General features: G+C 38.9%; 1 protein-coding gene across 1 annotated transcript in view; it reads left to right on the plus strand.

The window, feature by feature from the left end:
- Positions 1-18780, plus strand: part of LOC122800187 (cadherin-related family member 2-like) — a 114916-nt gene extending 96136 nt beyond the window's left edge. Inside the window, exons 3-4 of the mRNA XM_044069692.1 lie at positions 4013-4079; positions 18040-18780. Coding sequence (XP_043925627.1) covers positions 4013-4079; positions 18040-18177 — 205 coding nt within the window. The 3' untranslated portion in view covers positions 18178-18780. The remainder of the gene's footprint in view (positions 1-4012; positions 4080-18039) is intronic.
- Positions 18781-24242: the final 5462 nt, after the last annotated feature.

The following is a 24242-nucleotide window of genomic DNA, read 5'->3' on the forward strand; positions in this document are numbered from 1 at the left end:
AAGATTGACAACATGGGGTACAAATAGGGGCATGTTTTAAATATTGCTGTCATAAACTTGGAGAGTTGCTAGAGTGACAGGATTTGTTTTAATATACATTTTCTGAAGGTTTTGAGGTCTGAAAATCAAATGTATGTCATTATTTTGTGACTGAGATTATACCACTGATTTGCCAGGGGGGCAGAGGAACAGGCAGAAAATTTGGGCCAATTATCTGGACATTCTGAAAAATCTATACAGTTGAGAGGTATGATTATGCATACAGCTTACTACCACTCCCAGGATTCGAACTATGGCTGCGTCTGCTAAAAATGCAAAAATTTAAGTCATAGTAGAGTGTGCTGTTTGGATATTGCTGGCTATCACTTCTGTTTTCTAAGTCTCTCTTAGTTGTACAGTCTGATCTTGTACTTACAACAGTCTTTTACAGACATTCCTAGACATGTTTTATGTAGCACAGTGTGGGTAACAGTGGTTAACACAATATTGCTATTCAGAGAATGCAACAGTAAATGCCATACAATACCAGAGTAAACACAACCAGTCCAGGATTTAGAGCTTTATTGCCAGGCAATTACAGTTTTATTTAAATATGACCTATATGGGACTATTACTGTCATATTGTCTGGTATATTCAGTACAACCCATACAACCAGGTGACTGTCTACTACTTTATATTTATTTGGTATGTCTACTACAAGCAGGATTGTTACAGCCTCGCGACACAGCCTTTGCAGCCTACTAGCATGGGTTTCCTGATTCACAGCCCACTCAGCTGCAGCTGTAAGGGAAATAGAAAAATATTTAGGCATAGCATGAGTACTTACACACTGCTGGGATATCACTCCTCTGCCTTGCTTCTTGGAGCCACTCATCCAAGAGCTCCCTCTTTCTCTTCTTCAAGTCAGCATAGTGGTGCTGGACCTGCTCACCAGTCCGAGGGATACCAATGGCAATGGTGAGATCATGGGTGAGACAGTCCCAGGCTTCTGCTTTATATTGGGAGCATTGGTACTGGCCCTGCAGCAGTCTCTCATCATGGTTTTGTACCCGGAGTCCTACCATTACCTTGGACTCCTGTATGCCCCAGTGCTGCACCCGGAAGCACATGCCCTCACTGACTCCTGTCATACTGTCTACAGTGGGAAGCTACAACCAGTTATGAGCTGCATTCCCACCTGTGGGGGTTTAAATACAGCTGATTTCCTACCCCTTGCCATGATTGGATGGTTTTGAATATGCTGAGCTAAGCTACGGGCAAACCTGCTTTGCTAAGCTTGGCAGTGCTTAAAGGGACAGGTTCAGCACTGCTTACCGATGGGCAAATCCACTTAGCTGGGCTACTCATTGCATAGCAGTTATATTTACACAATGCTTACACCTGGTAAGCAGAGCTGTGCAATGCTTAACATTGCTTATTTTTATTTTAACATTGCTTATTTTTCATTTTATAGACTATCTGCTGTATGGCATTGACTCATCATTCATTACATATTATAAATTTGTTTACTGTCCCTGACATCCCCCAATGTGCTTTCATTACATTTATTCATGTGTGACTATAGTGTATGGGGCACGTGTGTTTATATGGGGATTTCACAACTTTATTAAACTGACATTTCACATCTGGACCTAATGCAGTACTCTGGTTAACAAATATAAGTTATTTAGTAGGTAATAATAAAAAAAATGTTTATGTACTGGTTTCATATGTAAAATGCAAATTAGTTACAGTGGGGATCAAACGGGGAATGGCTGATCGCAAAGCATATGCTCTAACCACTGCACTATTGCAATACTGCTTATATTGGATGTCTCTTACTATTTAACTTCTTGTGCTTTTTAAGCTGGGCTAATCATAGCTAAGCAATGGGCACACCTGCGCAGCTACACTTAAACTTATTGCATTTATAAAAAAAAAAGAAACAGTTTTGTTGTGTTATATTGTCTATACCCTTCAGAATATCCCTGCTAATGCTGAACCTGTCATTTTATCAACTTTCTGCTTTATGGGACAATTGTCCCTTTTGGCTTCGCCCACATTCCTTACTCTGATGGGTTGGGAGGCATGTGCTATGATGTGCTTATGCTGCCTGTTATCCTAATAACATTTGGCTTGGTAGGGACGATTGTCCCTTATGCCTTTGACCACAGATTTGTTATCCTGATGGGTTGGGGGTATTACAAGCATTCTCGCTCATTTGTAATTGCCGAAAGGCAATTCTGGAATGCAGGGGGCATGTGTATTGTGAGATATCTGCTGTCAGACACACCCGCCTCAGCTCGTACACGGAACCATGTCTGTTTTAGAGTATGGCAGCGTGCCTTCATAAATATGCATGGCAAGCTACTGTGCTGAACAGGAATGGTCCCTGCCATGCAGGAATAACTGATTCCTACATGGATGCTTGCTGAATCCCAGGGTTAATCTTTTAATTACCCAGAGCAGTGCTGAACAAGTTCCAAATATCTCACTCTGTTCTTTATGTGCCAAATCTTCATGTGCCTTTAAGAATAAAAGTCTTTACTTAGTGTGAGTTTTATAAAGGTGGTTTATTATGTAGTAGCAAATGTACAATGGATGTGGATGTAGTAAGTCAACAACATCTGAACAAGTCTTATACAGGTTATTTCCTTATCTTTGCAATGGAAGAATTCAGACAAACTGCACTGTTTTCTGTAGTTTCTGGACTTTTCCTGACTTTTGAATATCTGGATCCAGTCTTCTATCTGAGTATCTCAACTAAACGTCTGTATGTTTGAACTGCTGGACATTTAAACTGACTTCTGTGCTCAATCTGCTGAGTATCCAAACTGAACTGACCTGACTTTTGTTCACAAAGTATATCTCATAATACTAAAACCCTAAAAATTTCCTACAAGTTCTACATGCCTCCTTAACCTTAGTTCCCAGACCTTGTACCATCCTTATCAGTGTTTAGCCTAAAGGTTGTTTCATAGTGCTTTTTGTAGCCTTCAGTGAAACATTCCTTTCTATTAAAATTGCAGTTACTGAAACTGCATGTAAAATGTGAATTTCTTTCTAAATTTTACCAAATAATATGATTCTGTATGAAAATATTAATATAACATGAAATTATATGAATGAGCAAACAGTGGTAGTGAGCCCTAGCTTTGGAATTAGAATGAAACCCAGTCCTTTGTAATGATTGCAGATATGGTTTGCTCTGCAGAATTTCATGTTTTTGTATTAAATGTCCCACTGTGAGGAATTGAAGGAGACAAACTGTACAAACCCATTGAAAAGAGGGTCTCAATGGTTAAAAATTTTTAATCATTGAGACCCTCTTTTCAGTGCGTTTGTACAGTTTGGTTCCTGTTTTTTTCTTTTATGTACTGTACTGTTTGAGCAACTGAAGGAGAGACAACCCTTCAGCTCACATATGACTTTATTACCATGTTTCTGTTGGTTTGGTTGGAGTAAGTTGAAATAACTTGTGGTACTCAGAGTAACAGGAACATTACCTGTAAACGTCTGTATGACTAGTCCTGTACTGTTATACAGTGATCAAGAGGGTCTCGATGGTTAAAAATGTTTAATCATTGAGACCCTCTTTTCAGTGCATTTGTACAGTTTGGTTCCTGGTTTTTCTTTTATGCACTGCACTGTTTGAGCAACTGAAGGAGAGACAACCCTTCAGCTCACATGTGACTTTATGACCATGTTTCTGTTGGATTGCTTGGATTAAGTTGAAATAACTTGTGGTACTTAGAGTGACAGGAACATTACCTGTAAACATCTGTATGACTAGTCCTGTACTGTTATACAGTGATCACATTAACAACGTCTGACATGTGGTGATCCTTTTAACTAGTACTGCTGCTGAGTAGTCAATGCTATGGTGACTGACAGAATATTAACCAACTATGTTGATGAGGTTTTCACTATTGAAATATATACATATTTTGCTAGTACACCAGTGGCTACATTGCATAAAAAACTTAAAGTCATTAATTCCTTTTGTATTTCTTATTTGTTTTCTTGATGCAGCCTAAACTCGCTGGATGAAAATAATCTTGATATGACAGAAAAACCTCAGAAAACATCTTCTAACATGGTAAGAATGTATTTGTATTATAGTATGTGAAATTCAAGTTCCAGACTTGACTGAAAGGATCATTGAATCACTTGTATGATTGTGCTTTCTGTGTGTGAGTGTGTGGGTTTATACATTTGTTGTATACTACAATGGGAATGATGTGTATTGGCTGCTGGAATCAGTACTTTCAGCGACTAAGCAGGGCAATGAGTCAATAGCAAAGTTCTGTTGTTGTAAAAAGTGAATTAGAACTGGCACTTTAAGCATCAGTGATAAATAACTTCAGCTGAATAAAGAAAAACTTTTGGCATCATGTAAACATTAATCTGCATAGGAAACATATCTAAGTAGATAAAGAAATAATCCAGATGATGACCTTATAATGTTGCATCAAAGACACTGTACTAATAGTGTTTAACACATGCCTAAATAGCTACTACAGTGCTAAAGATTTTCTATTTCTAAGGATCTGGGAAGAACATTTTGATGGAACAGTTACAGTAATATTCAATGCCTGATCAATGATGAAAATGGGCACATTTTAGTACAGGTAAAGTTACTTCTATCATTGGCCAGGTAGTGGTCAGTATTACTGCTGTTATTATGCAGTGGGTGTATTTAAGAAATAATCTTCACCCCTTTTAAATGTGCATGATATATACTTGATCTTGTTGCAGAGTTTTATGTGGCTATGCTGAAGCAAGAGTTGTTTCAATATGTACTGCTCATTTAGTCATTTCCCATATCTCGGCTTATAACTCAGAGCTGTTTTTTTTAAATGGCTAGCTCACCCATTATAGAAAATGATATCACCACTGATACAGTTTCAGAAATAATTGAGTGCCATGATATATTTCTGACTGATATGGGATTCACGTTTAATATATATCCTTATATTTCAAAGAAATTGTTATTAAAATTTTAATATATTAATACATGTTATTTTAAAGGCATTCTGTAGCTTAAAATACCTTCTGAAATACTGAGCACTTGACCAGTAACTTTACCCAATCCAAAAGTCATTGTGCATACTACATGTTGGAAGTGTAGGAAGTAGAAAGATCAATGAGGCTTGTGTGATACCTGCAGAGCAAGTTCCATCATATCTCTCTTTATGTCCCTTGGGATTTTGAGCTGAGTCGCTAACTTCCACATGGACTACTATCATGTCATTGTAATACTTATTGTGGAAAGGGTCTTGAGTGGCTTGGTGTACCAATGATCTTGATTCTCTAGAGGCAGCTGACTGTAAGCCTGCCGTTGTCCAGCCTGGTGAACATGGAATTAATATGTCTACCAATGGAGTCACCAGACCATTCTCAGAAGGTGGTTAATGAATGTTAGATACTGGACTGTTTTTTTGTCAGTGACTTTAGATGTAGGGGTGCAGGGAGTGGATATGATACCTAAACTTAAGAATTCTAGGATGCGTTGGTAAGGATATGTTTAACAGCATGAGTGTAAACATTTTTTGTTTTGTATGATGATTTTGCATTTGTGTGGGTGAGGGTATAACAATGTGATGCTCATTGCATGTTGAAACCTGGCAGAGTGATGCCTCCCAATTTGCTAGGTATTTATACCTCTCAGAAACAGAATCTAAAATGCTGAGCAAGCATTTATTTTCACTGAATATGAAGCAGTTTCTCTACTGCCTTAGGAAAACAAGTGCTAGAAAGCAGACAATGGTAGGTGGGAATTAATAAACTTTAAAAAGGGAATACAACAGGACTGAGGGAGCATTGATGCAAATGAGAAGATAGATGGAGGGAGTAATGTCACCAACATGGTAGATGCTTTGATATGAGTGGATGTGTGGGGTCTTTTGGGTCTCTTTAGAGCAGCAATGCAAAGTACAGGACTGCCAGTTGCAGTTTAGGACAGATTGGTGTAAAATTTGGCTCTGTGCATAATCATACCTAGAACCTAGAATATGAAGGAAGACTGTTTGGCTGTAGTGACTTGGAGAAAAATGTAAGTTGTTAATGTAAACCTGACCTAGACACAAATAACTACAGATGAAAGCCATGAGGGCAGACTTTATTAACTAACATTCAGTTTTTTCAAATTACATTTATTTATCAAGATAAGTTATGTCAAAGAGATTTCAATAATCAGAAATAAACAGCCTGAAACAAAACAAACTCATACCAGGCAGCATTAGAGACTGCTCACCTCTAATAACTCAAAGTGCAAGCAGTATTAGGAAACCTCACACTGCTATCCATACAGACCCCTACCTGGAGAAGTGTAAACACTAATCACCTTGCAAGTTAATGAATCAAGATCAGAACAAAGAGTGGGGGGGGGAGTCACCGAACTACCTGCAACCACTGAGTAATTTTGCCTAACCCCTTGCTAAATATGGAAGGGAGGGAGAGTGAGCACAAAACACCTGCACCAAAAACACCAGAACAGTCTATGACTAGTCCTTACCTCACTCCCTTCCCGTTTCACCGTAAAATCGGGTGCTGAGCTCAGAGATGCCACACGCAGTAAATAACAAATAAGCGAAGATGCTGTAATAGGGCAGTTAACTGAAACAGTTCGCTGAAAGGTAACAATGCATATATCAAATACTTTTAACTACTAATGCTTTTTCATTAAAAGTTGGTTTTCTCTGTATGTCTGTGTTTGGACTGCTGATATATGTTAATGTTAGTCTCAGTACAAATAGTTGGCATTGTGAAAGGGTCTATATCACACAGTCAAAGTTTAATAACTTCGAACACGGTATGTTCGAACCATCCTGATCGAAGTTCAAAAACTTTGACTATGGATTAAAAAAAAAAAAACAAAACAAAACAAAATAAACTTTTGTAAGTGGGGGGCAAGGCACCCTGCACCCCTCACCCCCCACTTAAATATACCAACTCCGAGATCTCACCACATTGAACAAAACTGAAACCTCCCCTTACAGAGATTTCTGTTGAAACGCGCAAACTTCTGCAAATTCGAACTTATGGTCTCGACCATATGAGGTTCACACTTGCAGAAGTTCGACTATCTGATAGGAACCCATTGTGCAATACTATACCTTCTTTTTGCTTGATCTCCTTTGGGTTTCTAAAAAATGCCTATTTGTGAGGAAAGTAAAATACAACTAAAGTAAGTGTTTTTGCTCTCTAGTTTCTCTACAGATATCACATGCTCAGGACTGGCCTAAGGTAAACTGGTACTCTATGCAAAAAGACTGCTTGGGACCCCCCCCCCCCACACACACACACACACACACACACACAAACACACACACACATGATGCCCAACACATTCTGGGATACCCACACTAAATTCATCTCTCCTTTACTATTTTTGTCAAATCTCTGTCAACATGAGATAGTTCCCAGAAGATCTCTATACCTGCTTCTATATCTGTGGACTTTTCAATTTTCTTTGCTTCTCATTTAATGCTTTTGCTTATATACTTTCTTTTGTTTTTGGCAAATATGCTTGCCTTCTGATTTTTGTCTGCTTCTGGCTTAATTTCTATTCCCATTTTATTATGAAATGCTTCAGCTAAGCTAAGCAAAGATGTCATCTTAGATTTATTCTCCTTATGCTTAACAAATTACTGTGTTTGGATCTAATGAGGTCAGCAAACATGTATACACTATAGATCTATACATATAGTTATTTTCAAGGAGGCCCATACCTCCTACTGTACAAGGAATATATAATATTGATATGCATGAAACATTTTCCTTGATTGATTCAGTAATTTTTATGGTGAGTAAATCACAACAAACCTGCAAGTTAGAATAGGAAGAACAAGTTGATTTATACCTTGGGCTTTATTCCTAGATGTCAAGGAAATTTTCAGTATTAGCTTTAGTCTTCTAAAATATTCCTTAATGAGCTTTATTATCATTTATTCATTTTTTATTGCTGACCCTTCATCTATTCCCAAATATTTATAAGATCAAAGGATCATAGGAAGTTACTAGGCTATTGGCCCTGAGTCCTTTACAAGCCTAACCAAGAATTTAACCCATGTTCCAACAAGTCAACACCAGATGCCCCTGTTCAGCAGGGACACAGGCGGAATCCCAGGGGTGTATTTTCTGTTCCCCCATCCAGTTACCCAGGTTGCATTTAAAAAGGGTTAATGAGGCAGTCTGCTTGATGTAGAGAGGCAGCCTATTCCACAGGAGGGGGAGTCTCTGAGACACAAATCTGTCCTACCAACAAGTCCTATTGATGTTACAGACTAGGTTGAGGTCATGGGTGTGGGTTACTCGAGTGGAGCTTGACTTGCGAATATGCAGCAGTTCCATTAAGGCAGGGTCTGAGATTGCTTTGTATGCCAGACAGAGGTCACCTCTGAAGAGTCTGTATGAGACTGAGTAGAGGGATGGGGCTTTTAGCCTATCTGTGCAGGGTAGATGTTTGAGGCCATGGATTCTCCTGGTGAGTAACCACTGTGCTCTCTCCAGCTGCATCAAGTGCTTTGTGAGGTACATGCCAAAAGGGGTGTTGTACTCAATAATGGGACTTTTAAGGGAAGAATACAGGGATGTTATGAACTCACTGTACCTGGATGAGATAGCTTTCCTAATAAGGTGGGCCATGTAGAAAGCTTTCCATACAACGGAGGCAATATGGTGGTCAAAAGTCAGTTTGCTATCAACCTGGGTGCCTAAGTCCCTCATGACTGATTGCATATTTAGGACCTTGTTATTAACGTGATAATTTGTGGGGGTGTCACTCTCCCCAGAGGGGGATGATGATGATGCACTTTTTGTCATGCAGTTTGAGGCCATGTTTCTGGCACCAGTCATTTGTTTGAGTGAGACCCTTTTGGAGGATGTCCACATCACTAGGGGAATTGATGACAGTGCTCAGCTTGCAGTCATCTGCAAACCTGATTAGCCATAGCCACTGGTTTTGGCCTGCACCTCAGAAAACTATATTCCAAACAACAGAGGCCCCCAAGGGACATACCAGCCTGGGACACATATTCAGTGAGCTCAATCATGTTTCTCTTCATATCGTCCAGGGAGGAACATCTCAAGTCATTCACACCAACATGGACTTTAACAGAGTCATAACAGTCCCTGTTTTGAGAGACTAGAGTGCATGTGTGATATGGCGGATTCTGATACCTGACAAACAACTAACCGTGACTTTCTCCTTATCCAGCCTGGTGAGGGGCACATCTGTGTGTCTCACAATGGAGTCTCCTGCTGCTCAAATTCCTTTTACTGATGCTACAACTTCCTTTTTAAATGTTGCTTTTGCATAATTATAAGGACCAAACATCATTCTTGTTTTATCTGAGACAATTTTGTAGTAGTGATTTCAATTCCTCATCTGATGAACTATGCAAATTTAAGTACTCCATAAAAAGAAAGCATGTCTTTAAACAAGGTTGGTTTCTTTGAGTTAAGTTGTAAGCAACTTAAAGGGTTATGGGCAAAGCAAAACAGCAGCTGTGACAAAGAATCCTCCTTGAATTTTTATCCCCGAGATAGTAATTTGCTCTGTGTAATAGTTTAGTGGAATAGTGGTATGCCACTGTTTCATCATAGTCACTGTAATGCAGTTGATAAATGTAGGATACATCTTATACGTCCATTATCTCTGAGAGTGGAATGTCGCCAAACTGCCAGATGTTTTTTTTCTGTAATCAATCCATGTCATTCTTAGAGTCTTCCCCTTTTTATAGCTCTTTATTATAGCTGTGTTTAGATACAAATGATCCTTTGTTCCATTTAATTTTATTTTATTACTTTTTTCTTATATTGCCATAATTGTTTTATTTTTCTAAATGACTTTAACTCTGTTTGCATCTATTCCTGCATATAACTTTTATATTTTTAAAAGGCAAGTAATTGGTTTATAGTCCTTGGGATGCCTAGTATGTTCACTTTTACCGAAGAGACTCATTGTTTCCTGTTGTTAACCAGGTTGGTGTCTGTTTGGGCGTGCACATAATTAAATCTAGCTCAAAGCTAAATCTTTCGGCAAAGATTTTAATACCTTTAGCCAGAAATTAGGTATTGCATATGGGCCCATTTTTTTCTACTTAGGAGCTTTTCTTTGTAGGCCGTTGCTGTAGAACATCTTCTGGTAACATATCTCTTTATATACATCCTGTTTCATTTGCTGTTTCTCCACATGGGGACCATTGGCCAATCACATTGCAAGACTTCCTGCTTTCAAGCGGTTACTGTTTCCTGCTCCTTCCCTTGTTGTGCTTCTTCAATTGGACTTTTATGTGAATCTCCAAAAGAAGGCTCCAGAACATTTTCCTGTGGCAAATCATCCTCAGATGCATCCATCTCCACCTGCTGCTCTTCTGTCTTGGCATCCACTGGCCTTTGTTTTGCAACACTGCCTGCTATGGAGGTTCCTAACTAAATCATTCATTTTATAAATGGTCCAGCACTTCAATTTTTATTTGTTTACATTCCTACTGACTAATATTCATTTCTGCATTCTCCTTTGTGATCTTATTTTTGTATTGTGAAGATTTCCATATTTGAGTGCTTCATCCTGTATTTCTCTTCAAATATTTTGTGGAGCTGTTTTTTGTATTGATTAATTTGTCTTTCTCCTTTGCAAAATATTACACCATCAGTGGCGGATTTAGGCCTGGGCGCAGGGGTGCACGCCTCCCCCTTTTTCAAAGCCATTATTCATTTGTGGCTTAAAAAAGGAAATGCACTGTTCTTCTATAGAAATCCATTAATGTGCTGCCAAAACAGTATCTTTCCGTTTCATTTTCCCAGCACTTTTTTTATTGCTTGCATCAAAGATGCATCGGGAGATACAATTGATGGTTTCAATCAGATGACCTTTTCTACAGTCCTCAATAGTTCCTCCAGATGCATCTCAGACTGTAGTTCCCTGAAGTTGTGTTTGGTGATAGTTTCAAATAGAGTGGATTTCCCAGTTACTAGAAGCACTTAGTAGTAGTCGCTAAGCCAAAAGTGCAGATTTGATTTGATCCCGAAGACCTTGTTCCAGGAATTCACAAGTGAGAATAAAACATCAGTGTTCAGAGAACCTGAGGTAATTTTTATTTTCCTTAGGCAAGTCTTGAAGAAATCCCACCAAAGTGGTACAGTTGTGCGTATCCCTCGTTTGGCGCTCTACTGTACTTTTTCACTGAATCGGCTTCTGCACCTGTCTTACATATATGTTACTTTATTTTATATGGAAAGAGTCTAATTAGCAAATATACCTGTAACTGATAATTTATGTTACCAAAACATGATCGTTTATCATTAAAGAAAGTCACTTTGCTTGTTTACATACTTCTCAACCTTCCAGGTTTTCTCAGTGTCCAGATTTTTGCTTCATATTTTTGGTCTTCTATTCATAAAATTTGTGTTTTTTCTGGCGAGTGACTTAGGACTTAAGTCATTAAATAATGACACATTTTAGTCTGTGAAAGATTTGTGAAAATTGATACAGTTGAGGGGTATGGCTCGTACATTAACAAATTTACGTTCATTGAATGAACTTCTTTATATTGTTGCATAGGAGGGGCTGACATAATCCTCTGTTTTTGTTAAAAAAAACAGTCATTTATTTGTTACAGGAGATTATATAAGTTAATGCATTTTACATGTGTCCATAGCTGATCCAGTAATAGTAACTAAAATAGTTGGGGATGTTTGTGTTCTGATTAGTCAGTCCTCAGCTGCTTTTCTTGAACTCCTTTTACTGTACTTTTTTACTCCGTCTAAAAGTAGTCCACATGCGTTACATCTGCTTATGGGTACTGCTTTGACATTTTTTTCTTCTTGGTCCCATCTCCCATATATGCAGACTTTTCATTCCCTAACCTAAACAGCTACTGGAAACACATATTTAATTTCAGAGCTTTCTGCTGAAGTATACAATGATTGACAGAGCACCACAGAGGTTTGAGGCTGTATCATTCATTGCCAAGATCGAGATAGGTGGGACCAAACAGAAAGATCAAACTTTGGAGTTGTATTATATGGCTACAGAGTTGACAGTACAGTGTGTAACTGTGGTTTGTTAGCAGGAATTTTTTTTAGTCTCTGTCAGGAAACCAGATTTTTCACCGAGTTTGTACTCTTTGTCATAACAGTGAGCAGGTTTGCAAATGTTAATTTCGTCAGTAAGAATTCACGGCAGAAATTGTCGCTTGCATTTACTTTGAAAAAAGAAAGGCACATAAAGATAGCTTGCCTGTGACAATCTGAACAATTAAAGCATGTCACACAACATAAATCATTCATCATTTCTACAATAAAACACAGAATTAAAGAATGAATGAACTGTGCTCTTATTTACGCTTCCTCTGCATTTACTGGCATTTATATAGACAGAGCAGCAACTACTTCTAATGTTCTGCACAATCATCAGCTGTATTTGTGTGTATACAAAAATAGGCAGGACATGGGCAACAAAATGTTATCATTTAGATGTTTTGATCCGGCTGTAAAATAACTGTAATTGGTAAATTATGGGTGAACTGTCCCGATTTACTGTGATTCCCCGAGTAAACATTGCATTTTCTTACTGCAGTGCTTAATTTCAGAAAGTTTAAGGTGATTTTGAGTCAGACTCTGATATTAAAGTTTTATACTTTTTATTCTTCAGAAAATGGGTGCTGATGTAAAACTGAAGGAGTTGGGTCTAGGAATGTGGTACGGTACTAACACGGTACAGCTGGTGCACTAGCCGAGTTCCTGCAGATAGGTGAGGCTGATGCTACTGTGCTGCACAATGTGGTATGGTACTAACACGGTACAGCTGGTGCACTAGCAGAGTTCCTGCAGGTGGGTGAGGCTGATGCTACTGTGCTGCACATGCAGTGACAGTCACATGTGAGAGGAGAAGGTGAGGTAGCTGGATTGGACAGTGTGTTTCTGTCTGCTGAGGAGGACAAGACTCATGTAACCCTCCCAGTTTCAAGGTCAGGTGAAAGGTGTTAGGGTTCAGAAGAATGTCTGTGTTACCCTTGATCTTTTGTGTGTGTGTGAGGGATGTACTACTGACATTTGTGATGTTAAGCACATTATGAAGCATGCAGATAGAAACTCTGAACAAGGGAACACACTCCATTTAATGTTGTATTATAGTTCTGCAATCACCTAAAATGCTTTTTCATGTTGAATTGAATCCACATTGTGTGTGTATATGTTTGTCTGTTGAACCTTTTGTTGTTTTCTGGTTGTAAGTTGCAGTGAATCTGAGCATGGTGACATCACCCCGCTGGGTAGTTTTTGACATGTTTCCTAGGTGGTTCACATATCTTTATTGAATGGTGCTGTACTGTACTGTACTACTGTATTTGTATGCTAATGTTTAATAATAAAGCTAAATTAGTTGTAATTTCTTTATTGTGACCACATGTACATAACAGTATTTTAGCACAAAATGGAAAAATAGAAGGGTTACCTATGCCTGGTGTGTGTGCCACAGTTTCCCCTGGCTTTATTTATTTATTTATTTTTGCACTATCATAATCTCTGCCATTCCACTGGATCAATGGGATAAAGTTCCAAGTGCATCCCAGCTGACTCCTGTTCAGTTAGTGGCTTAAGGCTCCTGCTGGCTTCTCTTTAAGAGTGAGGTTCTGAGGAAAATGCTAGAGCCAGACCATCACTGTGTTGCCAGTGGAGATACTGGAGATCACAGCAGTTCATTGCCAAGCTAAGTTTCTGTTGGAGTCACAGATAAGGGTTGCATTATTGTAGAGATGGGTATACCTCTTTGAAGAAATCTGTATCATGATGACGCCTGCACAAATAGTTGACACTTAAATCATTGATCAGAAAGCGTTGAACATCTGCGCCCCCCCCCTTTTGCAGATTCCTGGATCCGCCACTGACCATATCAGATCTCTTTTTCTTTCCCATGACCATGATTTTTTTTATATCTTTTTAAAACATAAAATATAATGAAGTACAGCTACTGTCCAAAGGTCCCAGTCCCGAATAAGGAAACCAAATAGTAGGAAAAGACAGGACGACCACCACAGGATATTGCATAAAATCCAAGTTTATTTTAGATAAATAAGCGCTTTCTTTTTAAAACATCTGTTTTTTGTTCTTCATGTTTTCTCAATTCCTCTGTCGTTTCTTTTTCTACAAAACCCAGTGTTTCTTCATCAAGATGATATTTTCCTTTGATCTGTTGCTTTAAGTAATATAAACTTTTATTTGCAGATTTGACACTTTTTCTTGTAAAATTATTTTCCTTTCCTCTAATTTTTGTAAATCTTTCTAAATATCCCTTCTGAAAATTCTTGCATAATAATATAACATTTTATCCTCATCCTCAACAGTCCACTTTATCATCTCTGTGCCTGTTTTTGGCCTATCAGTATTTGTGGTTTAATGGACTACTTCTTCCTTCTACTACAGGGGACCACCCTCCACTAAAGACTGGCCTAACCATATTGTAGGAATGTCTCCATGTGCTGAAGATTATACACTGCCTCTTTCCAGTCTTGTCATCTGTTTGCATATCAGGAGTGGGCATTTTCTTTATCCTGGGGCATGAGTACCCAGTTTTAAATTTTATTTTTTGACCTGCTGACAGCATAGCCTATGACCTCTGTCCAGGAATCTGCACATCCCCTGCAGCATATGTTTGTAACTGTGTGCATATATTAATCTGTTTCTACTTCTCGACTACAGAACAGTAACCAGTTTAGATGTTGCTCGGTATTCCCTGTCAGTGTGAGCCCCTCACAGCATGACAGCCGCTTGTCATGGTTTGCATAACGTATCCTTTTCTGTACCTGATGCATTATCAACCACAACTACTGCTATCATGATAACTCTACCCATGCCCAGGTTAAAATGCCATATGTACATTGCACATGTGCACAGAATCTGTAAAGCTTATAGTGCCACCTGTCTGTGGTAGTGATAGTTGACCTTGTGCAATCATGCTGCATGATGATGATGATGTGCATCACATACTGTCCAGTCAGTGTGGCCATGTGCTTCAGGCTATCATTGCCCTCTTTGCTTTCACTTTGTTAGTGAACATACATTCTGCAGGCTTTAAATTCAACAGAGCTTCTACGTAGTGCAAGCAGGAGACTAAAATCTTTCAACACTTGCTGCAGAGGGGACTATAGAGAGCACGTTCAGAGCCAACACAATGGCCTTTCTGTAAGATAGATGCCCGTACTAGCTTTGTTAGGGCACAGACTAATGTTACTGGAATCATCACACACTCTTTTGAGTAGTGTGGGCAGGTACATTGACCTGCCAAGGTGCCACTATAACTTCTCCACAAGTTGGAGGCAGAGGATAGGGAGAGGGAGCCAACTTTGTATTGTAGACATTCTGTACTCAGTCTGTCACTGTAAACTCTGCTGCTGTAATTGCAGTTGTTTTTTAAATGATGTGCAGTATTAATTATTGTCTGCTTTATGTTTTACAGTGGCTGAGAAAATAGAATTCAATTAGCTAGCCTGTCTAAATAGATGTGAAAGACTCTTTGGGCACTGGCTTAAATGTAATTTGTAGTAGACCATACTGTAATATTTCAATAAATTGTCAAGTAATAACCTGTTGTGTTTATTTCAGTTTCCTCTGTGGTCAGCCAGTGGTTTCCTAGGTCTCTTCTGTCCACTATGTCTACTGCTGGGACAGCAATCTCCACGCTTGCTATCTGGTGGGTGTTGAAGGTTACTTCATGGAAGTTGACATGGAGGGCACAACAGTGCCCTTTGTGGCCACCTCTAAGAAGAGACAGTGAAGGCTGCACCACTAGCAAGTTAAGCAGATGATGACTGTGGTTGGTTACAGCCTTGCACCTGCATTGACTCCTAAATCATTTCATTGTATGGCTAGCTGAGTTTAATTTCCTCATGGCTCCATACATTTGGTCTCCATATCATCTGCTAATACTCATCCATGATGTGTCATCCATAGAGATGACTGAAATCTGGATGGTTTCCCCCTCTGTGATAGCCAGGAATACCCTTCATACTCCTCATCCTTGTCTTTCATAATGGTGTTCCCCTTCCTTATTTGTCACTTGCCATTCCCTGTTTGTAGTCCAGTCCACCTCATCATTAGTCGTCCACCCTCTGAAACTTTGCTTCTATCTGATGCCATCCCATGCTGTGTCAGTATCTCCTTGTCAGACTCATTCTATGTCATATGTTTATTTACCTATCCCCTGCTTCCTTCTCTGTAACTTCCTTCCTTTCTTTGCCTTGCTACCTTGCCTCTCAATCCTTCTTTAAAATGGAAGATGATCATCTGGTACACAAAAATTGCCCTCCTTTTCCCCACCACCTATCTTCCCTTCATGTTGTGAGTTCCCCTGCCTGTTTTTCCCTATTTCTGACTTTACTATCTATGTCTTTCTTAACCATTTGTTTGATGACATGACTTGCCACTTTGCTCAGGTGGCCATATCTGGGCTGTTTTCGATGCCTGTATTGCAGCTTTGAAGTGCTTTTCTGCATGCGTAAATGTGCATAGTATTGGGAATGCTGTCATACTGAAACTTTCACTTTGGTCATATGACCACACATAGCACTGCCACACCCAAAATACAATTGCAGTCATTAATCCAATCTTAATGATTTACTGTCTAGTTCTTTCTCTATCGCATGCATTATGAATTTTTCTGAAATAACACCAAAGTCCAAAAACTGGAAAAAGGCAACTACAACAGTCCAGTGAAAACCAAATAGATTTAATAAACTCTAGTTCTCGGCAAATACTGCCTTCAATAGAATACAAAATTCAATACTAAAACATACCTTATATACAATAAAAACTCATAAGCAATAAAACAATTAACTATTTAACTCATCATTCAATTAAATTGTTGTATTAAAACTTTCCAATTACAAGACATATTCATCCCCTCAGGACTTAAAGTGCCAAACTTCAAAATAAACAGTGCTTTTTTTAACATCAAAAAACTCATCACACTGCTATGCTGGAATTCAGAGCTATTATTCCAATCTAGTCCGAATGTGATTTCAGTTTCTGTATGACACAAATACATATATAATTATTTTGTAGTTTTATAAGCAACTTATTCATTACATGTTTTTGCAGTGATGGTGTCATGTTTGTATTGTGATGAATTATTTATCATAAAATATTCACATCTCAAACTGTCTTAATACTCATAACATTTAATGTTAGTACATTGAACATTTTAAAACTTCTTGTTATAACAGGTATATTAATATAGTCAGAGGTGTGATATGAATGTATAACATTGTGCAGCTGTTTTTGAATACACATTTTAAAAATCAATTGTGATATATTTTGAAAATAAAAGTAATGAGTCTATTGGGCCCACTAAGATTTTTATTAATAGCTATATTTAATAAAATTTAGAAAAGAGTGAGGTAAAAGGAAAGAACAGCAAGACAGTGAAAACCTAGGCTTATTGGTCTGGTAACTGTACATCAGTTATAAATGGGTTTGATGTGGGCATATTTTGTGACAATCAAAGTACATTAATGAGTTAAGGCTAACCTATAGATTCCATTATAAGATAAGTTCAAAACCTTTTAACAGCATGCAAATACTGACATCATTTACAGAATTCTAAACATGTATAGAAACTAGAAATTAATGATGTAATCCCACATTATATAGTCTGCATATTCTCTTCTCTGAATCTATCACACACAACTTTTTATGACAACTGCAACTATACAAAGAAAGTTAATTGCACTTTCATTAAGAATTCATACGCAGCCTATATTACCATACTGAACTCTTTTCACACCACTCTGATTTCAATTCTATGTTACATTTATCTTCTGGAGAAATATTTAAAGCAAACACCTTGGTTATTGTTTAAGGAAAGCCCTTTAATTTATATATTTATTCAGCGGGGTGTTTTGTGAATTGCTCCAGTTCCCCAGGGCCAGCACCCAGCTATTGATTCAGGCAGGATTACCTCTTTCTCATTGCTCTTATTTAAGTGTTCGGACTGTAACACTGTAAGTGGTCACACTGAATTGATATGTACTTATTTTGCATTGATTCTTTTACAGATATTGGATATGAACATCAGATCAGACAATGATGAGGAACCTCTAACTGCAGCATTAGCAGAACGTGACAAAAATAAAAAGCCAGAAGAAAGTGACCATGTGTTGATAAATCCCGCCTTCAATACCACTGATCTCTAATCCACAAGCATTGACTGAACAGTTATTACATACAGGATACTATAATACATCGAATGCACCAATCTAAGCCCATCTTTCTCAAACACTTTTCTGCCAGTACAGAGGTGTTATTTATAAGTAATTATGTTTATTTATGTTTACTTCTGAAAACAGTATAGAGCCAGAAAATCTTTTGTCTAATTTTTACAATAACTGGTGTATACTTGGTGATATAAAAAGTTGACTTATTTAGCATGTGTATATTTTAAAGATTGAGAATCCTCCCAATCATATGGTGCACTAACATTTCATTTATATGTCAGATGTTTTTAGTAAAAACCTTTGTTTAATATTTGCTTTCTTGAATGTCAACCTTTCAAAGCACTTTTGTTTTAAAGCACTATAATGAAATACATCAGTAAATAGGAAAAACATGTTTTCCATGTAACATTGTGATAAAGCACTATAATGAAATACATCAGTAAATAGGAAAAACATGTTTTCCATGTAACATTGTGATAAAGCACTATAATGAAATACATCAGTAAATAAGAAAAACATGTTTTCCATGTAACATTAAAATAAACATTGAGTTTATTTGCTGCTCTCATTATAATCTCATAAGCTTAGAGTGCTAAGATATGCTTTCTTCTTTGTGAATCCTATTATTTTTGATAAAACATGATAAGAAATATCTGTCTATGCACATGTATTGTTTTCATTTTTTTTTCAAAAGGGAAAGCACTATGCCATAAACTACACTAGGATGTGTGTGTAGAAAAAAATGAAATGACTGTGAGTAAAGCATGTAATGACTTCTCAAAATATATGGTATCATTGCCATTTATGTATGTAATGCAGAAGATAAGTTATATGTGCAAATTTTTTTTTTCATTTTAAATATTTCTTTATTAAATTTTTCCAGAAGAAAGAGAATGTATAGGAAGTGGCAACAAAGGAAAACAAAGAGCAGATAACTCAATCAAACAGAAGAATGACAAACTTTACAAGCTTGAAAAACTTGATATTCTATCAGTAGTATAAACAAGAACATATTAATTAAATATAGCTGCATGAGACAAAATCCGCCATTGAGTGTGTGTGTGTGTGTGTGTGTGTGTGTGTGTGTGTGTGTGTGTGTGTGTGTGTGTGTGTGTGTGTGTGTGTCTATACAGGTGCCATTTATTTGATATAAAATGAAAATATCTAAAAGCTGTTGCTGGCACAACATATCTAAAACTCAAACTGGAATTTTTCATCTTTCACTCTTGTGCAATCCTAGAATTATTAAATATAAGTTGCAAGGGGTGTGGAGGCACAGACCACAAAATGAATGGTGCAGGGTACCTGCATCCCTGTATAAAAATGCTTTTTTTGTTTTTCTATTTTTTTTTTTTAATATTTTGACTGTCAGATGTCTTAAGTGCTACGTGGGTTTCCTCCGCATGCTCCGGTTTCCTCCCACATCCCAAAGACATGCAGTAGGTAGATTGGACACTCTAAATTGGCCCTAGGTGTGAGTCTGTGCATGTGTTTGCCTTCCATGGGAGGTTGGGCACTGGGCTGGAAACTTGACACCCTAAAACTCCACTGCCAATCATGAGAGGACAGATGATCCGCTGTGGCAACCCCTAACCGGGAAAAGCCGAAAGAAGAAGAAGAAGATATCTTGAGTGCTAGATCTTATGACAATCATCTAGATCCAGATCTGGATCTAGAGACATAAAAAGAGTATATGGTAAATTATCATTTGTGAAATTGATCAAAAGATAGCACATTGAAAAATTATTATCAAAATTAACAAATATATAAAAAAGAAAGTGATTGTAAATGCAAACAATAGTATTAAATGTGTAATCACCGACAAACCTAAAATAAAATATGTTATATAGAGCTTCATCACCTACACCCCCAATGTGGTGGTAGATCCCTGACAATGCTGAAACTATTCCTGTTCTTGAACTGTTTGTAAGTTTCTTGGAGGCCATTTTTTTCTTGGGCTAAAGGGAAGTCTCTCTGTTGATCAGTGGCAGAGAAAAACATTGAGCAGCCTGCCTGCCCCCGTGGGAGTGGTTACTGACTTGAAACTGTAGTTTTATTGGCCATTTTGGGTCAATTCCAAACTCCTTCATCTTCCTCTCTTAAAACCTGGTTGCCTCGTGGTTTTGGCATCTTTTCAGGCTTGTTGGCTGTTGGTAAAGCACCCACCAAGAGGAGAAAACGCTGAGAGAAGAAAGGAGCCACTTTTGAGATTTTAAGTATTTTTCCTCTGTTTATTTGCTAAGTTTTTCTGCATAGATGCCTATTTTGAGCATTTTCTGGCTTGTTAAACTTAATTTCTGCATTAGTAATGGTATTTAGAGCACAACCTAGAGCTGTTTACTGAATTTCCTGTTTGCACTTATTTTTAAAATCGTTTTTTTCTCAAAACTTGCATTTTATCTGTCTTTGGCCTAGCACTCTTGTGTGGGGTCATTTATTGCACTGTTATAACTTGTTGATACTTGTGAACCTCTGCTGTCACTGAAAAAAACAAAAAAACAAAAAAAAATCTTGCTTTTTTCCCACTTTTCTGAGATTTAAAAAAGTTCAGTTACAGGCTTGCTGTTCTAGAACTGTTTGTAAGTTTCTTGGAGGCCATTTTTTGCTTGGGCTAAAGGGAAGTCTCTCTGTTGATCAGTGGCAGTGAAAAACATTGAGCAGCCTGCCTGCCCCTGTGGGAGTGGTTACTGACTTGAAACTGTAGTTTTATTGGCCATTTTGGGTCAATTCCAAACTCCTTCATCTTCCTCTCTTAAAACCCTCTTTTGTGCAGTTTTGCATGTTTTTGTGCATAGCGCAACAGCGGGCAGCACCACCCAATTGGGTTTAAACTATTCCTGGCTCCACAAAGTTTGCTCTTCACTTTTTCCCTTAGATCTGCTCTATCTCTCAATTTAAATACCATATTCTCATTCTAAGGCCCTTCACTGGTCCAATTAAGTAATCCTACAAGTTAGCACTATTAAACCATAAGCACTACTTACTCTTATACTCTCTACGATTACCCTGTCCTCTATTGGCCCGTCTTAAATTCAGTTTCCCTATATTACTCTAGCATGTCCAATGGTCAGTCAATGGTTTCCTCTCCAGTCCAGCTGGTGAATCTGGGAATTTTGAGGCAATGTTACAACTGTCTCATGTACACGGACAACCCTCTCCTCCTCCAAACAGGTTCAAATATATGTGCGAGATGCAACTATTTAGCCAAACTGGAGGCTGAGCTCTCTCATCTCAAAACTGGTGTAACCAGTCAGGAGGAGAAGGTAACCTCACACAACACAATTCCAGTATCACATAGTCCCACCACATCAGCGAACCAAACACATAAATACACAAAAACACACTAGGAGGCTCTAAATAAAAATCTACCTAAGCAACAGAGACCTCTGAAGCAGACATCCAAGCAAACGCTACCTCAAAACAAAACACGCACAACACATAGCTCACAAAGTCAGTGTGCCAAGCAGCCACAGCCCTTAAGGCTGAATAACACACCTGAAACTCTTGTAATAGGTGACTCTATTGTCAGACACACTGACGTCCCACTCACCAGGCTGAATAAAGAGAAGGTCATGGTGAGCTGCCTGTCGGGTGCTAGGATCCGCCACATAATGCAAGCACTCAGCTCACTCCAAAGCAAATACAAATATGACTCAGTCATTGTACATGCTGGCGTGAATGACCTGAGACATACCTCCCTGGACTACATGAAAAGAGACATAGAGGAGCTCTCTGATCATGTAGCCCAGGCTGGTATGACCCTGACCTTGAGCAGCATCTTGCCCTCACCTAGAATGATGCCACAGTACAAAGACAAAATGATCGATTTTAACAATTGGCTAAAATTTTGGTGTCATTCAAAGGGGATCCAGTGTCTGTCAGCCTGGGATGACATGCTCGACAAGCCACGTTGCTTCGCTAGGGACGGATTGCACCTGTCACCACTGGTCTTTTGGATATTGGCAAAGACTCTTGCCACCCCCATAGTGCCTTTTCTAGGCAAGGCACAAAAGTCAAACCCACCCCCATAGACAGCACAAGGAACAAGAAACTAAGGGTAATGCTGCTTAACGCCAGAAGTCTTAACCTCAAGATGCACGCACTCAAAGCTCTCTTCAGTATGGAGAACATCGATATCTGTGTAGTGACAGAAACCTGGTTCAAGGCTCCAGAGAGCAACCAGCACTACCAGGCTATACCTCATATCATGCTTTTCGTCCACAAAACTCGGACCGAACCACAAAAGGAGGGGGAGTTTCCATATTTATCAAGGATATCCACACCTCCAGGTTAGCGGCATTGCACAAAGTATCGGAGACCATCCATGTGCAACTAACAGTGGGCAAGACTGCTTTTCAATGATAGCATCCTACAGACCACCCTCTCAAAGTCAGGAATCCCACTCGGTTTTCCTGAAAACATTGGAGAACATGAAGATCTCTCCAAACACCATTATATTGGGTGACTTCAACTACCAAAACATTGACTGGGAGCACTACTCAAGCCCTAGCACCTTAGCCCAAAGGTTCCTGGAAATTAAAAACTCACATGCTATGGAACAACTAGTCACCACTCCCACAAGAGGGGACAACATACTAGACCTGATCATTACCAACATGGGGACTCTATGCTCCACACCAGAAGTATATCCCTCATTGGTAAGATCAGACCATAAATTAATTTCACTGGATGTCCACATCCCGACCCCACCCCCAGCCCAGAAAACCACAGTGAAAAACTTCTCAAAAGCAAACTTCTCACTTCTCAAAACAGAAGTGGAATCCTTCAAGGCCTCAGAGCCAGTGGAAACTATGGCCCAAACTGCAGAATCCTATATAAACGCATTCTACGGACATCTCCAGGAATGCATGGATCATGCTATCCCAAACAAAACCAAGACCCAATCATCCAAAGGCAGGCATCCAGTCTGGTGGACCCCTGCCATAAATAAACTATACAACAGAAGGAGGAAGCTACTACATGATAGAGCAAAATCCCTAATAGGGAAGGCATCTCTGATCAGTACTAGCAAAAAATTACGATCCCTCATAAAATCCTCCAAGGCCAGCTTCAAGAGAAAAATTGCACAGGACACCAAAGATAATCATAAGGCTTTTTTCAGTTATGTTAGAAACCTGGGATGCAACTCCCAGACTTGTTCTGAGTTAATTCTAAATGACAAAAAATACACTGAACCCACAGACATCGCCAATATCCTGGCAGACAGGTTCAGTGCAAACTTCTCCACCCCTCCCCCAAAAGAGCAAGTATCTATCCCGGCAGAGGGCTGCCTCCCAAACATCTCTGATGCTCAGGTAAAGGCTGCCCTCTCCAAAGCAAAAAAAACACTGCTTCCATGGGACCAGATGGCATCCCAGGTTGCGTCCTACATGAACTCCAAGAGGAACTAATCCCTCAAATAAAACAGCTATACAATCTCAGCCTCACTACAGGATATGTGCCTAGAGAATGACATACAGCAACAGTGGTCCCACTCCACAAAGGTGGAGCCTCTACGGACCCTGGAAACTATCGCCCCAAAAGCCTGACTAGCTTAGTCTGCAAGGCTATGGCGAGGATCATCATGGAGCTCATAAACAAAGACATTGGGGACCTACAGACACTATATCCTACCCAGTTCGGCTTTGTCAAGGGCAGATCCTGCCTTTTGAACCTGGTTGACTTCTTCAAAACAGTCACCAAAGCCATAGATGAAGGGAAGGTAGTCCACACAGCCTATCTGGACCTCGCAAAGGCATTTGACACAATACCCCACTTGGGCATCATAGATAAGCTATCCAGCTTAAATATAAACCCCTATGTCACAAGATGGGTCACAAACTGGCTCAAAGACAGAACTCACAGAGTGAGAGTTGCTGGAGCCATGTCAGACTCGAAACCGGTCACAAGTGGCATCCCACAGGGTTCTGTCCTGGGACCACTCTTGTTCGGTATATACTTTTCCGAAGTACAGGCAAACGTGGGAGGACTATTGCTCACCAAGTTCGCAGACGACCGCAAACTGGGCGCCATAATCGAAAACC

The sequence above is a fragment of the Protopterus annectens genome, chromosome 4.part0, assembly GCF_019279795.1.
Source record: "Protopterus annectens isolate FY-2018-M chromosome 4.part0, PAN1.0, whole genome shotgun sequence".
NCBI classification, from domain to species: Eukaryota; Metazoa; Chordata; order Ceratodontiformes; family Protopteridae; genus Protopterus; species Protopterus annectens.